At 40.2% G+C, this 12,796-nt stretch overlaps 1 protein-coding gene across 1 annotated transcript; it reads right to left on the bottom strand.

The window, feature by feature from the left end:
* Positions 1-3,030: 3,030 nt before the first annotated feature.
* Positions 3,031-12,421, bottom strand: LOC121516672 (melanin-concentrating hormone receptor 2). The gene is made up of 2 exons (XM_041798064.1): positions 12,018-12,421; positions 3,031-4,292 (listed from the first exon to the last, which is right to left on the bottom strand). The coding sequence occupies exons 1-2, from the start codon at positions 12,419-12,421 to the stop codon at positions 3,653-3,655; spliced, it is 1,044 nt and encodes a 347-aa protein (XP_041653998.1). The 3' UTR covers positions 3,031-3,652.
* Between the last annotated feature and the right edge of the window lie 375 nt (positions 12,422-12,796).

Below are 12,796 nucleotides of genomic sequence, written 5' to 3'. Positions count from 1 at the left end.
GTATCTAGGGTATCTGCCATGCTGTATCAGCTTTAGCTATGTTTGCTAAAGCTCAAGTTGCTAAAGTTGACTTAGAAATTGATAACAGAGCTAAATAGCTCTTGTAGCTTAAGCCAAGCTTACAAAGAAGCTATGTAAGCTATTTAGGTACGTTATCTGTGTAGCTATGTTAGCTTTGGCTACATTTCCTAAGGTGAATCACCCTTTGCATATCCATTTATATTGATCAACGTATAATTTAATCCTGGTTTAGACTTCTGACCTTTTTCTCTGCTGTAAAAATGACAACTGGAAAAAATATTCACACATACGGGCAATTTAGAGTAACTGGTTAACATAATGCATTTTTGGACTGTGGCATACTATGAAGGCTCTCAGAAAGACCCTTTCTGTTGGGTATTCAAACCAGCCACCTTTTTGTTGTGAGGCGAAAGCATGAACCACTGTGTAACTGCACAGACGTTCTTAAGTCAATATTTTACTATTTAATCTGATAGTAAGGAACTCATTTATGATTAAGCATCCACTTTTTATGCAGCAGAAGAGAAAAGCAGCACTCCATTATTTTCTTTACAAGCTTAAATGCAACTTAACTACTGGTTCCATCTTCCAGGCTTCTTAGAGGTTATCTTTTACATAAGACATCACACTGTGTAATGCCAAACTTTCCACTGAAAAGCCTTCTGATATGGAAAAGTTTATTTTACAAGCCCCTACAAAACAAGCACAAAAACGGCAAAACATTTTGTATGTTTGGGGCTCATGGACCTCATTAGCTGAACTTCGCTGCTGTCACTCAGCAGACTGGCGCTGGATGAAGCCTGTTGTTGGTAAAGGTTAATGAATCCAGAAGAAGAAAAGGAGCCACACCGAGTCCCTTCCTCTGCGTCTTCTTTTTAAAAGTCACTGCTGATCCTCCAGCAGCCATGGCTCAAAGACTTGAGCCTGCTCACCTCTCTCTGAGAAGGTAATCTGTTTCCTTTTCTTTACACAGTGTTTGAAAACCTTTGTTTCTTTTGCTTTCCTTTTGTGTTGATCTGGTTGAAATAAGACTGCAGGTAAACAGAGACGGCAGTACAGACAGGACCAACCATCAAAATAAGATCAGAAAATGTACAAGTTTGATAAGGGTGATGATGAAATATATGGAAATAAACTTTTTTTTATCATGTCTGTGAATAAGTGAGCATGGCAACATGAGTTTAAAGCTGTCTGGTTAGCTGGAACTTTTCTCTGTTGCATAAATGTGTCCACATTATACTATTCTTTTTCAAATTGAAGCCTTCTCTACATAGGCAAATCAGTTTTAACAATTTAAAGAATGAACTACTTTAATAATTGCTCTTCCTTAAGGTTATCTTCATCAAAAATATGTGCAATTTTAAACTGTTCTGTGTTATTCAATTTCAGGAGCTAGAAATAAGACACCTTTAATTTCCCTGTGAAGCACATCAGTTTTATGCTCTGTATTTAAACTACATTAAAGGTACAATAAAATTTCCATCCATTCATCCATTTTCTATACCACTTATCTCGTTCGGGGTCACGGGGGGGGGGGGGGCTGGAGCCTATCCCGGCTGTCATTGGGTGAGAGGCGGGGTACACCCTGGACTGGTCGCCAGTCAATTGCAGGGCTGACATATATAGAGACAGACAACCAGGCATGCTCACATTCACACCTACAGACAATTTAGAGTCACCAATTAACCTAATGAGCATGTTTTTGGTGGTGGGAGGAAGCCGGAGTACCTGGAGAGAACCCACGCATGCACAGGGAGAACATGCAAACTCCACACAGAAAGGCCCTGAAGCGAACCACGGACCCTCTTGTTGTGAAGCAACAGCGCTAACCCCTGCGCTGTCATGCAGCCCTACTATATAAAATTTTTGCACTGAAATGTTTATTGAAAACAGGCTATTCCAGCATCACTGCAAATATTTCCAAAAAGTTTCAAAGCCTGAGAAATCAAATTATTTTTTCATTTGCAGTGGTCTGTTTCTTGTCAAGGCATGCCAGTGCTGCCATTTGTATGGCATGTTTATAAGATTAGGGTCTTTATTCCCAGATGGGTAATTTAAGATACAACAGAAGTTCACACAAGCCATCATAGCCACTCATGGAGGCACTTAAACAACAAGGGCAACAAAACCCAGCCCTAAGGTGAGCATGTGGAACACATAAGTGGCTTGAAAAGGTTTCATTCATTTCAAGACAGGGCCTTTGTGACCTTTTATTAAAAAGTCAGCTGATCAACATATAAAGCCAAAGTCAAAACCACATCAAGACTGTGGGGCTGCAAGCAATTAAAGGCGGATGAAAAATCGACAAAATACAAATGTGTATGTCTTTAAATCCCCTCTTAAGACCAACAACAAGACTCAACAGTGTTGCAGTGGCATTATCCACCCCTTTTCTTGGCTGACATGCAAAATAAAGAGGATCAGTTACATTCTTGGCATTATGCTCTGCTTAAAAAGGAAGCATGAACTGCTACCAGAAGCTGATGATCTGTTGCTGCATATTTGTGACTGACCGAGTCTGTCTCATCAGCTGTGTGTAATAGTGTGGCCTCACCAGATGCTTGTCCCACCTCTCCTATTCACTATCAGTTTTAAATGTAGGACTCTTTTCAACAAAAATGCACTTTATATAGTGCATTGTTTGCATAATGAGGGAGAAAAGCTGTGAAAGTGGCCCCATCCTCAGGGATGACTAAGAAGGGCATAGTCCTTCCAAAATAAAACAAATTCAAATTGCACTCCTTCATTATATTTGCTGTGGCTTTTGTTTATTTAACTTGTGAAGCACTGATTTAATGTCTATTATAGTCACACTTCCCTCATTAGAGAGCTCTTTTTGTGTGATTTATTTATGAGCAGATTTGTGATTGGCGTTCGAATCTCTCCTGGGTTTTCTAATTTGAATGTCTGCTGTTTTGATTGTCCTCGTGGTGGTTTCTAGCAGAGAAACTCATTTTTTTCAAATTATAAATAAGAAAGTTATTCATATATGAAGCTAGAGAGGGGGGAACTAAACTGTTAAAGGAATGAGCACTTTTGTCAATAACAGCTTGCAGAAGAAATGGTCATGATTAACTCATAATTGAGAAGGCTTAGAGGGAAAGGAACAGAATAATTAATGGGTGAAAGAGCTAAAAAAAAGCTGCTGAGTTCATGAAAGGACACCTAAGCTAAAAGCATGTGCATGTTCATGAATGCTTGGATGTGCAGACGTTGTGGATTGAGGGAAAGAACAAAGAATAAATAAAAGAAATAATTTTCATTTCATGGTAGCAGATAATAAATGTAATACAAACAAGAATGTGGCAACACAGAAAAAAAGGAATGTCTTTAGCACATAATTACAATAATAGGTCCATGATTACTACGGAATAAGAAGTCTTTAATGTCATCATAATAAGTGTGTGAATGTGCGTACGTGTCTCCAGACAGGGTGTGATATTGAGGATGGTGTGGGTCAGCTTTCACCTGCAGTGATTTCTGTTTCTTTAAATGTTTTCACTTGTTTGATTTTGCTGCTCAAGCTTCATTCCCAGTCTTAATTTTTTAAGGATAACAAAAGCTTCTTCCTTTTCCATCAAGAGACAAAGAATACATGTCTATGCACAAAAAAGCATGCCATCTTCTGTGGTTAGATGACAGTGCAGCGGTAGTTGGGGTCGTTGGTCGTGCTGGAGCCGTCCGCTTTGACGACGGTCATCTTGGATGACTGCTGCGAACTCTGTAGCACGTTTTTGTGGCAGAGACGCTCGCGGTAATTCTGCGCAAAGATGAGCAACATGAGCGGGTTGATGCAGCTGTGGGAGTAGCTGAGGCAGATGCTGATGTTATAGGCGTAGATGAAGGCGATGGTGGGGGTATTGTTGGTCAGATTGATCACCTGGATGACATGGTAGGGCGACCAGCAGACCAGGAACAAGGCAATGACCATGAGGACCATCTTTGTGGCTCTTTTGGCCCAAACTGACTGCTTCCGTTTGACGCGGCGGATGGAGCTGAACACATGGTAGAGGGTGAGTGAGTAGAAGGTACTGATGATAATGAGAGGGATGATGTAGCCCAGTATGGACTGGTAGAGAGTGTACCAGTACATGTCCTCAGGCCCGTCCAGGAACATCATGCACACCTCCAAGTGCTGTCGCTTGACAACTTTGGCGTATATCATGACGGGGACGGTGAGGAGAAAGCTGCCCAGCCACACCAGCAGGTTAATGATGATGGTCCACTGGATGGTCCTCCGCTCTGAGGTGGGGTGGACGATAGCGATGTATCTAGGAGGAAAAAGAGCCACTCTTTAAAAGCATGCATCTCCCATCATAACTCATCGGTACATTTTATAAACATTAGGGAGGCTATGAGGGATCATTTTTCCACCTTGACAGAAAACCAGAAAATCTAATGAGGCACAGGTGGGTGATCCAAGCAGGTTCCACGTCAGATACACTCAACATACTAACAAATACCGCAATTATTAGAACGATTTAAAAAAGGGGATTTAGCCATAGAAAGTGACCTAGTTCTGTCAGCATTTTGCATTTGATTGGGGAGCAACTCGGCTTGTTAAGTCCTAAATTGACCCCCGTCATTAGGACGTTTTCCTGCAGATAAATGACCATCTTGACATTACCTCCACAAAGTGTCCTTTTAGTGGAGCAAATTCAATATTTCCAGCTGCTCTCCTTGTTAATCTTTGGTCTAGCCCAAGTCTGTCTACTGACATTTGACAAGCATTCAACTGTTAAGATGCCAAAACTCTGAAGTAAGGTTAAGCCTCCTAATTTCCAATATTCCGAGACCACAAATCAATAGTTCACTGTGTTTCCAGTTAACAGAAGAAGATGCAATGTTGAGATTGAATTGAAATATCTTTAGTAGGATTGTTTGAAAAAAACAGTTCAAAACTGATATTTAAGACTCAGAATAACAGAAATGAGAAGTTTGATGTGATATTTGTAAAAATCAAACAAAGTTGATACCTGTCTGCCCACAGATTTGGCTGGGCCCCTGACAAATGCAATGAATAACCCTAACAAGCTGTGATTTATTGATAGTATAACTGCACTATATGTGTGATGGATCAGTAGCATTGGTGTGAGCATGTGTTCAAGCTAACAGTTGCTTAATTTTGAAGCTGAAAAGTGTGTCAACTAATTATTTGGTTTCCCTGTTAAAATTACTAATTTGAGGCACTTGCAAACCCATTTTGCAACTACTATTTGCTGCTTTTCATTACCCCACAATTTGTGCCTCTTTCTACTCATTATCCTCTTTTTAATTATTTTTGCCACTTGACACCATTTAAGCCACATTTTCAGCCTTTTTACATCACTTGTCTTTTCTGATTTTTGGCATGTCCACCACATTTATTCCACTTCTAACACATTTTTGCTACTTTTAGAATCCTTTATACCACTTTTATGCCCATTTCTGCCCCTTATAGGCCATTTTCACCTTCCTAAGTCTTTTTTTTTCTGGATTTTGCCACATTCAACACATTTTTACTACCTTTAAAATCCCATTTCATCACCTTTCAACCAATTCCTGCCACTTATAAGACAACTCTGCCGCTTTAAAAACCATCCCCACCTCTTTTTTTGCTGGATTTGCCATGTATAACACATTTTGCTATTTTGTAAATCCAACTTCACCACCTTTTCTACCCATTTATGCCACTTTTAAGCTTTTTTTTGCATTTTCAAACACTTCTCACAGCTTCATTGCTAGATTTTGCCACTTTTGACCTCCTTTGTCCACTTCTAACACCTTTTTGCTTCTTTCAAAATCCCATATTACCATCTTTCTGCCCATTTCTGCCACTTATAAGCCATTTATACCACTTTAAACCTTCCCCACTGCTTAAATGCCTGTTTTGCCGCATATAACAAATTTTGCTCCTTTTAAAATCCCATTTCACAATTTTTCTGCTCATTTCTGCCACTTTTAAGCCATTTTTGCTACTTTCCCCCTATTGGTGCCCTGTTGACCCATTATTGCCACCCAATAACCCTGTTTCATTCATTTTTATGCCCATTTTAGCCTATCTTAACTACATTTCTCTATTTTTATGTCCATTTTTGCCACTTTAAACCCATTTCTGAAAATTTTAAACTCTATTTCACAACATTTCCATTTCAGAGGAAAAAGGGTTTTACATTTTCAAGAGGGTTTTATGCTATGGCACAAATGAATACAAAAATAATTTTACTTTGATACAAGTGGTTACTATTCAGTTGAAAAAAATAAAATAAAACATGGTTATCACAGTTGAATTTTACAATAGGCCATGATTTACTGACCTCCATGGCCCCCAATTTACCTATGGCTAAGTCCCGACCAGACTAATGGAGAGACACTCTTGGTAAAGATGGTAAAAAGGCTGTTACATTTTTCTCATATTCTGAGCCAAAAACCTTGACTTCAGAGGCACTTTGATGCTGATCTTCTATCTTGTTGTCTGAGATGGTCATGGCAGGGAGATGCGGTTTCTCACGTTTGCACTGGGACCTGTAAATTTTGGCTTGTAACTGAAGCTTTTTATCGACCTTCTCGACAATAAAATGACTAATATATCCCTCCAATGCGTAGTTTAGCCCCTTTTGGTGACTACTAGATGATATGTGATCTTTCTGTCTCCAACAATCATCAATGGCCTCCTTCGAAATGTCTCCTACTGTGACACCTGCCATAGCGCCTGTCACTGAATGTTCATTGTTTGTCCGAGTGAGTGGAGGGGGCGTGGCTTAGCCATAGGTCAATTGGCTGGGGCCCAGAATGCTCTCCCCTTTATCCCCCTTTACAGATGGCCTTGCCTTTCTGGATTCCACTACAAGAAAAGAGGCACCCAGCATTTCTTCTTTTCATTAGCTAAAAATCGCAAGTGATAAACAAGGGGCAACTCTGGCTCAGTAAGTTTCCTCTCAACCAGAAGCACAGAGATTCAACTCAGAATTGCTCCCACTGCTGCATTAGTGGCGTGTGAAAGTGTATGGATGCTTATGAATGGGATTAGGCAAAACTGATGACCAGTCTACATTTTTCCATCAGTGTGTGACTGTTAAGTAAACAGGTGTAAATGGGTAAAGTGGCTTCACACTCCACAAATCTGATTTTAAGATCGGATTCCTCCCAGACTTAACATGACACGCCAGATGGATGTGTTTCACACATCCATCTGTAAAATCTTCAAAAGCTAGTGTTTGGGAACGGGCAGAGCCTTTCAAAAAAACTTGGAGGATGAATGTTCTGTCTGTCACATCTTTATAAACTCCATAGAGAACTGCATAGGGCCCTATGATTTCCGCGTTAACGGAATCGCGGACGGAATCACGGAATTGGCCAATAAAACGGAATTTACAATTTAATGCGAAAGTCGCGGAAATTGAATTAATTTGACTGAAATGCTGTGTTTTTTTAGAAAGAGGAACTCACCCGTGCTTCGAGTAATTTTACCTCACCACACCTGAGAGTCACCGAGAGAGAGAGGTGTGTCTGCGCCAGGCAGACGCTCACCTCTTGGAAGATTCAAAACCTAGTCGGACAGACTCGAGATTTTATGAAGTCCTGCAGTCTAAATGATGTTACATTTGAGTAACAGTTAGTAATTCCTCCAGTAGATATTGTGGTGCTCTTTGGTTGCTTAACGAGCAAATACATAGCGGTCTGAAATGAGGCAGTAGGACAGACAGCGAGGATGGAGAGATGAGGAGAGAAAAGTTACAGTCAGGAGTAGAACACAATGTAGCATCAAACTGCATGGACTGTTGCAGACTGTAAGAGAAATTAAAAGTTTAGGTAACAGGTTTACTTTTAACTATTTAACTTTAATGTGACCTTATTAAGTTACTATCACTCTTTGTTTGAGAGAAAAGAAGGATTTCTTCATTTACGTTGTAAACATCAGTTAGGATGTGATTATAAACATGGATGTGTCTTAAAATGTTGGAAATATCTGACTGTTACACTGTCTATAATTATTTCATATCAGGGTTATCTAAACAACCGCTCCTGGGCCAATTGTGGCCCTTTTTCAATAAATTTAAGGTTTTTTCAATTTAATCAGTGAACATTTTATTTATTTACATAAACAAGACGCTCTTTTTTCTGGTAAAATTAGTGGAAAGGTTAAAAAATGGAATTTCAAAAAATTTAAATGGAAAAAAACGGAATTTGGAAAGAATAAAACAGATTTCATAGGGCCCTACATATCGTGAACCATGGCAACTGTAGACATGTCAGTCCACAACTTTTTCGTCTTTGAAAAGAAAACATCTCAATGCTGTTCTTTGTTCTTCTTCTAACAAAGAAATGTCAAGTTCTGATAAAACTGACGCTATAGCAGCATCCATGCAAATCTCTTCCACAATAATTGGACTGGCCTCTTGTTGCTGCCTGCTTACATCACGACTCTGCTGCACCGAAAGTACTGCCCCTTGACGCTGCTTGGTCCTGTGACATTCTAACCGGGCGCAAACTGTTCAGATGAGAGCTTTGCAAGATGGATTCGCCAGTGAGAAACACGGAAATGGGCAAATCCATCTGCTTTGCAAGGTTATCCCAGACTATCATATGGTTCAAAAGATTCTCTTGCAGGATTTTTCTGTGGGGGTTTAAGGGTGATCTTTCCTTCTCTGACCTGTTGCAGCTTCACTAACCTCAGATAGTAAATATCAAACATGTTTGATATTGTTTGTTTCTTGTCTGTAGACAGTCGTCACTGTAAACAGCGATGTTTCTCGCCTTTTGGCTCATTTGTCTCAGGTTCAGATTTGATTTTGAAACTGCTATGTATAAATACTGTACCCTTTAACTTTTTCAAAGGTTCTGGCATGACATTAGACAGACCAAATTGCTAGCCTAATGGCTCAGTTTAATGGGCCAGCCAAGACTCACATAACAAAACTAGAAAAGCACTCGCAAAACGCAGACCTCCGCCATTAGCCCTATCTCCCAGTAGTGAAGAATGCTTTAAAAAAATCCTGGATCTGTCCCCATGTGCCCCCCACCATGGCATTCGTCGATTACTCCCTCCCCAGTGGGGTGGAAACATGGTGAGACAAAGCACTGGCTTCGCTACGGGTGGACTGTCATGGTGGAAGCATTGCCTGCTGATGCCAACAGATACACTGACAGTCTCACCCATGGTCTCACTGGACGACTGGAAGTCATGGCAGAGGGTGAATTTTCCTCTATTCCTCCCAGCATTGTAAGAATTCTTGCTACAATTCGCTGTCTTTCTCTCTGTTACGCTCCGACTCGTCTCCTTGACAGGGCCTTGCCTTTGGCTCTTTCAAACTCTATAAACTCCAAAACTTTGAATAGAAACACACCCAAAATCCTGCTGGGATTGAAGTTACTCATTTCCGCCATCTGCTGGTGTAAAGTGGAAACAGCGCAGACCTCCGCTATAGCCCTATCTCCCAATAGTACAGAATCCTTAAAAAATTCCTGGATCCAGACGGTGATCTGGATCAGTCCCAAAATTGAATCAGTTCTTCCTTATGCCATTTCTGACATTTCCTGAAAATGTCATCAAAATCCGTTCATGACTTTTTGAGTCATGCTGCTAACAAACTAACAAACTAACAAACAAACTAACAAACAAACCCACCCAATCACATAACCTCCTTGGCGGAGGTAAAAAGGCTTGCACCATTTTACACCACAGGAAACATGTTTACTGGAGGAACAAGAATACAATCTGCATTTTTGTTGGGAAGTATTGGAAGTATTTAAGTTAAAAAACAGTTGTCATTGCATAGAAGGAGGATGGAACTCGTTTTGCTGACCTCTGACCTCTGCCTTCTCCAAGTGCCAGTACAGTGTCTATAAAAAAGAATTCACCCTTGAATTTTTTATCCTTTCACTTATTTATTTATTTTTTTAAAACATAAAAAACTCTTTAATGTCAAAGTAAAACTGATTTCTTCAAAGTAATGTCAGTTAAATAAAAATATGTCAGGTAGAATCAGTGACAGCAAAAATATTTACACCATGCAATGTGACTGACCTGATTCAACAGAGGTCCAGCCAATTGGTGCAAGTAGTCTCACAATTAGTGGAATGGGGATCAGCTAAGTGCAGTGAATGTGTCTCAAGTGATTGTAGTATAAAGACACCTGTGTCTGGAAGGTCCAGATACTGGTTAATCAGTATTCCTAGCTACCATTGCACCATGAAGACAAGACAAGTCAGTGGGATATGTAATTACTTATTTGACTTATTTCACATAAATCCGTTTTCATGTTGAAATTAAAGGTATTTTGTAATTTTACCAAAAAAAGTAATACTTTCTATGGGTAGTGTATCAAATATTCCAACTCTATCTCCCCAGCTTTCGACTCCATCCCCTGTCCTTTCTGAATGAAGGCATGAAAGTTCTCAGAAACATTTAAACGATGTGGTAATAATACCATAAACTGTATGTTTAAATGTTTTCAAAAGTATCAAACTATCAACATTGTACTACTTTATATTCAGGGAGGAAACTTTAATGCCCGAACTCTGGTACACTGTAATGACTTTTTTCCACTCTGTAGTCTTGTTTGTGGCTTTATGTATTAATAAAAAGGAAGTTGTCCCAGCTTGTCTGAGGGGATTATGGATCTGTCTGCAGAATAAGTAAAAAACGAAAGGTCATTAAAGGTTTCTTTAGCTGCAGCCTGTTCCTGAAAGGCTCTTTTTCTTATGTAATGTATTACTCCTCTACAAACCTTAGAGAATGGGTGACTATGAGAGTTGTTGCTGAGGAAGAGATGCATCGCTCCCTCCCTCGTGGCGGTTTAAACTCAGGCTTTCAGAGTGAGCAGCCTGTTGCAATTGTTTGATGTGGACTACGCTTTAGAGTGTAGTTTTTACTTTTGTATAACACTTTTGTTTCTGAAAACAGGGTCTGATTCATTTTTACAAAATAGCAATGAAGTGGAATAACGCGTTCTTTGGTATGAAGTGGGCCAAGTAGAAATAACTTGTTGAACAATCAAGTCTTTATTGACTCTTCATGAGCTAAAAGAAGAGTAAGGGATGTGGCTAATAGCTGGTTGGAATTCAAAGGAGATGTGAGCATTGGCAGTATGCTTTCATTGGATAGAAGTTCTTGATATTGAATTTGAAAGTTAACTTTTTCACTCTGATTACCCTTGGTTACTCGGATAAACAACTAAACAGGAAATGTGACTTTGATTGAACATGACAGGTGTCTGGGGGATGTCTTTTCAGTTGTCAAAGGAGAAACTCTAATCATAGCTTTTCATTAAATCGGGATTGAAAATGGGATGTTTAATCAGGCCTGTGAAAGGTTTGAAATCTACAGGGAAAGCATACAGACCAGCTGGGTTAGGATCTGTTTTATTTGTTTGTGAGAGGTTATCATTAGTTTGGTCTTCTTTTAGATTACAGCCTATAATTACTTGTTTTGAAAGTTTGGCCTTGCTAAGTTATCAGCAAGCACTGAAAGAGGTTCAGTCACTGGAGTGTTGATGTGTAATTATCCAAAACAGAATAAGACGACTGGGGAAAAAGTGCACTTCTCCAGGTTATAAATGCCTTTTTTCTACTTATCTAGCTAATCAGAGCTCAATTAGCTGTTCTGGTGTCCTCACAGAATTCATTATGTGTATTATGCTTGAGTCGTGTCACATTAGAGCTCTGATTACCTTCAAATGGGGATGTTTAATGGTCTGACTCTGGTTTAAAGAACAGCTGAAATGTCCTCAGTGTATTCACATCGTAAACATGACACATACATGATGTATGATGGGAACATTTTGTCTACGGGCTGTTGCACACAGATGGTTATCAGGCTTCAGTGGCGTATTTCAGCCTGACTTTTAAAAAGATGACACCTGTTGATAATGAGTGCCTTCATATTTAATTTAACTGGGTTATTCTGGGTTTTTGCCAAAGTATGATTGTACTTTGGTGCGTAAAACCTTCAAAACCACATATTTGATGATACATTTAAAAAGATTAACCCTTAAATGGATGGCTTTAACACTCACCGATCAATGCAGAGCACGGTAACAATCCCCACTGTCGTGAACTGGTTGCTGACATCCACCACCACCACCGCTTTGCACATAAAGTTTCCAAACACCCACTGCCTGTCCCTGACCAGCTGGTGAATGTTGAAGGGCATCACCAGCAGGAAAAGCATGTCAGCTATCGCCAAGTTCAACACATAGATGTCCGAAACCATCTTCTTCTTGCATGCTTTCACGGCATAAATGACCAGCGCGTTAGAGATAACTCCAACGGAGCAGAGGATGCCGTAAATCGTGGGGAAAATGTGCATGAAAGTGGTGATGTCGATGTGGCTGTAAGGTGAAGGGCGCGAGCTCACACATGACGGGTCAGAAGAGTTGTCTGTTTGGTTGTTTTTGCAGAAGACTTCCGTGTCATTCATCTTGGGATCCTTCGAATAATCTCCTCGGTGTGATCGAAGTGCACAGGGCACTCTCCAGCCTGTGGCAGCTCTCCAAACTTACGAGCTCCAAGCTCTCCAAGAGCGCGTTTACTCTCCTCTTCTTGTTGTGGATTCCTCTTCAAATACTCGTGGAACTAAAACCGGATAAACAAGACACGGAGAACATCTAAATTTGTGAGCAGCGCTGCTCTCTACAACATGTTTATCTGTGGAAGGAAACTATGGTCTGATCATTTATTGTGCGCATCCCCTGCGCGCCTTACCAAGCGCAGAGTACGCCTCAGGGGACACTAGTTCCCTCCCTTCAAAGATCACTCGTGCTGACACGTTTAGGATGACAAACAAATCCTCGAT

Source organism: Cheilinus undulatus, linkage group 10, assembly GCF_018320785.1.
Source record: "Cheilinus undulatus linkage group 10, ASM1832078v1, whole genome shotgun sequence".
Classification (NCBI taxonomy): Eukaryota; Metazoa; Chordata; class Actinopteri; order Labriformes; family Labridae; genus Cheilinus; species Cheilinus undulatus.
The sequence above is the reverse complement of the archived record's forward strand: the minus strand, read 5'-3'. Positions and strand labels throughout refer to the sequence as shown.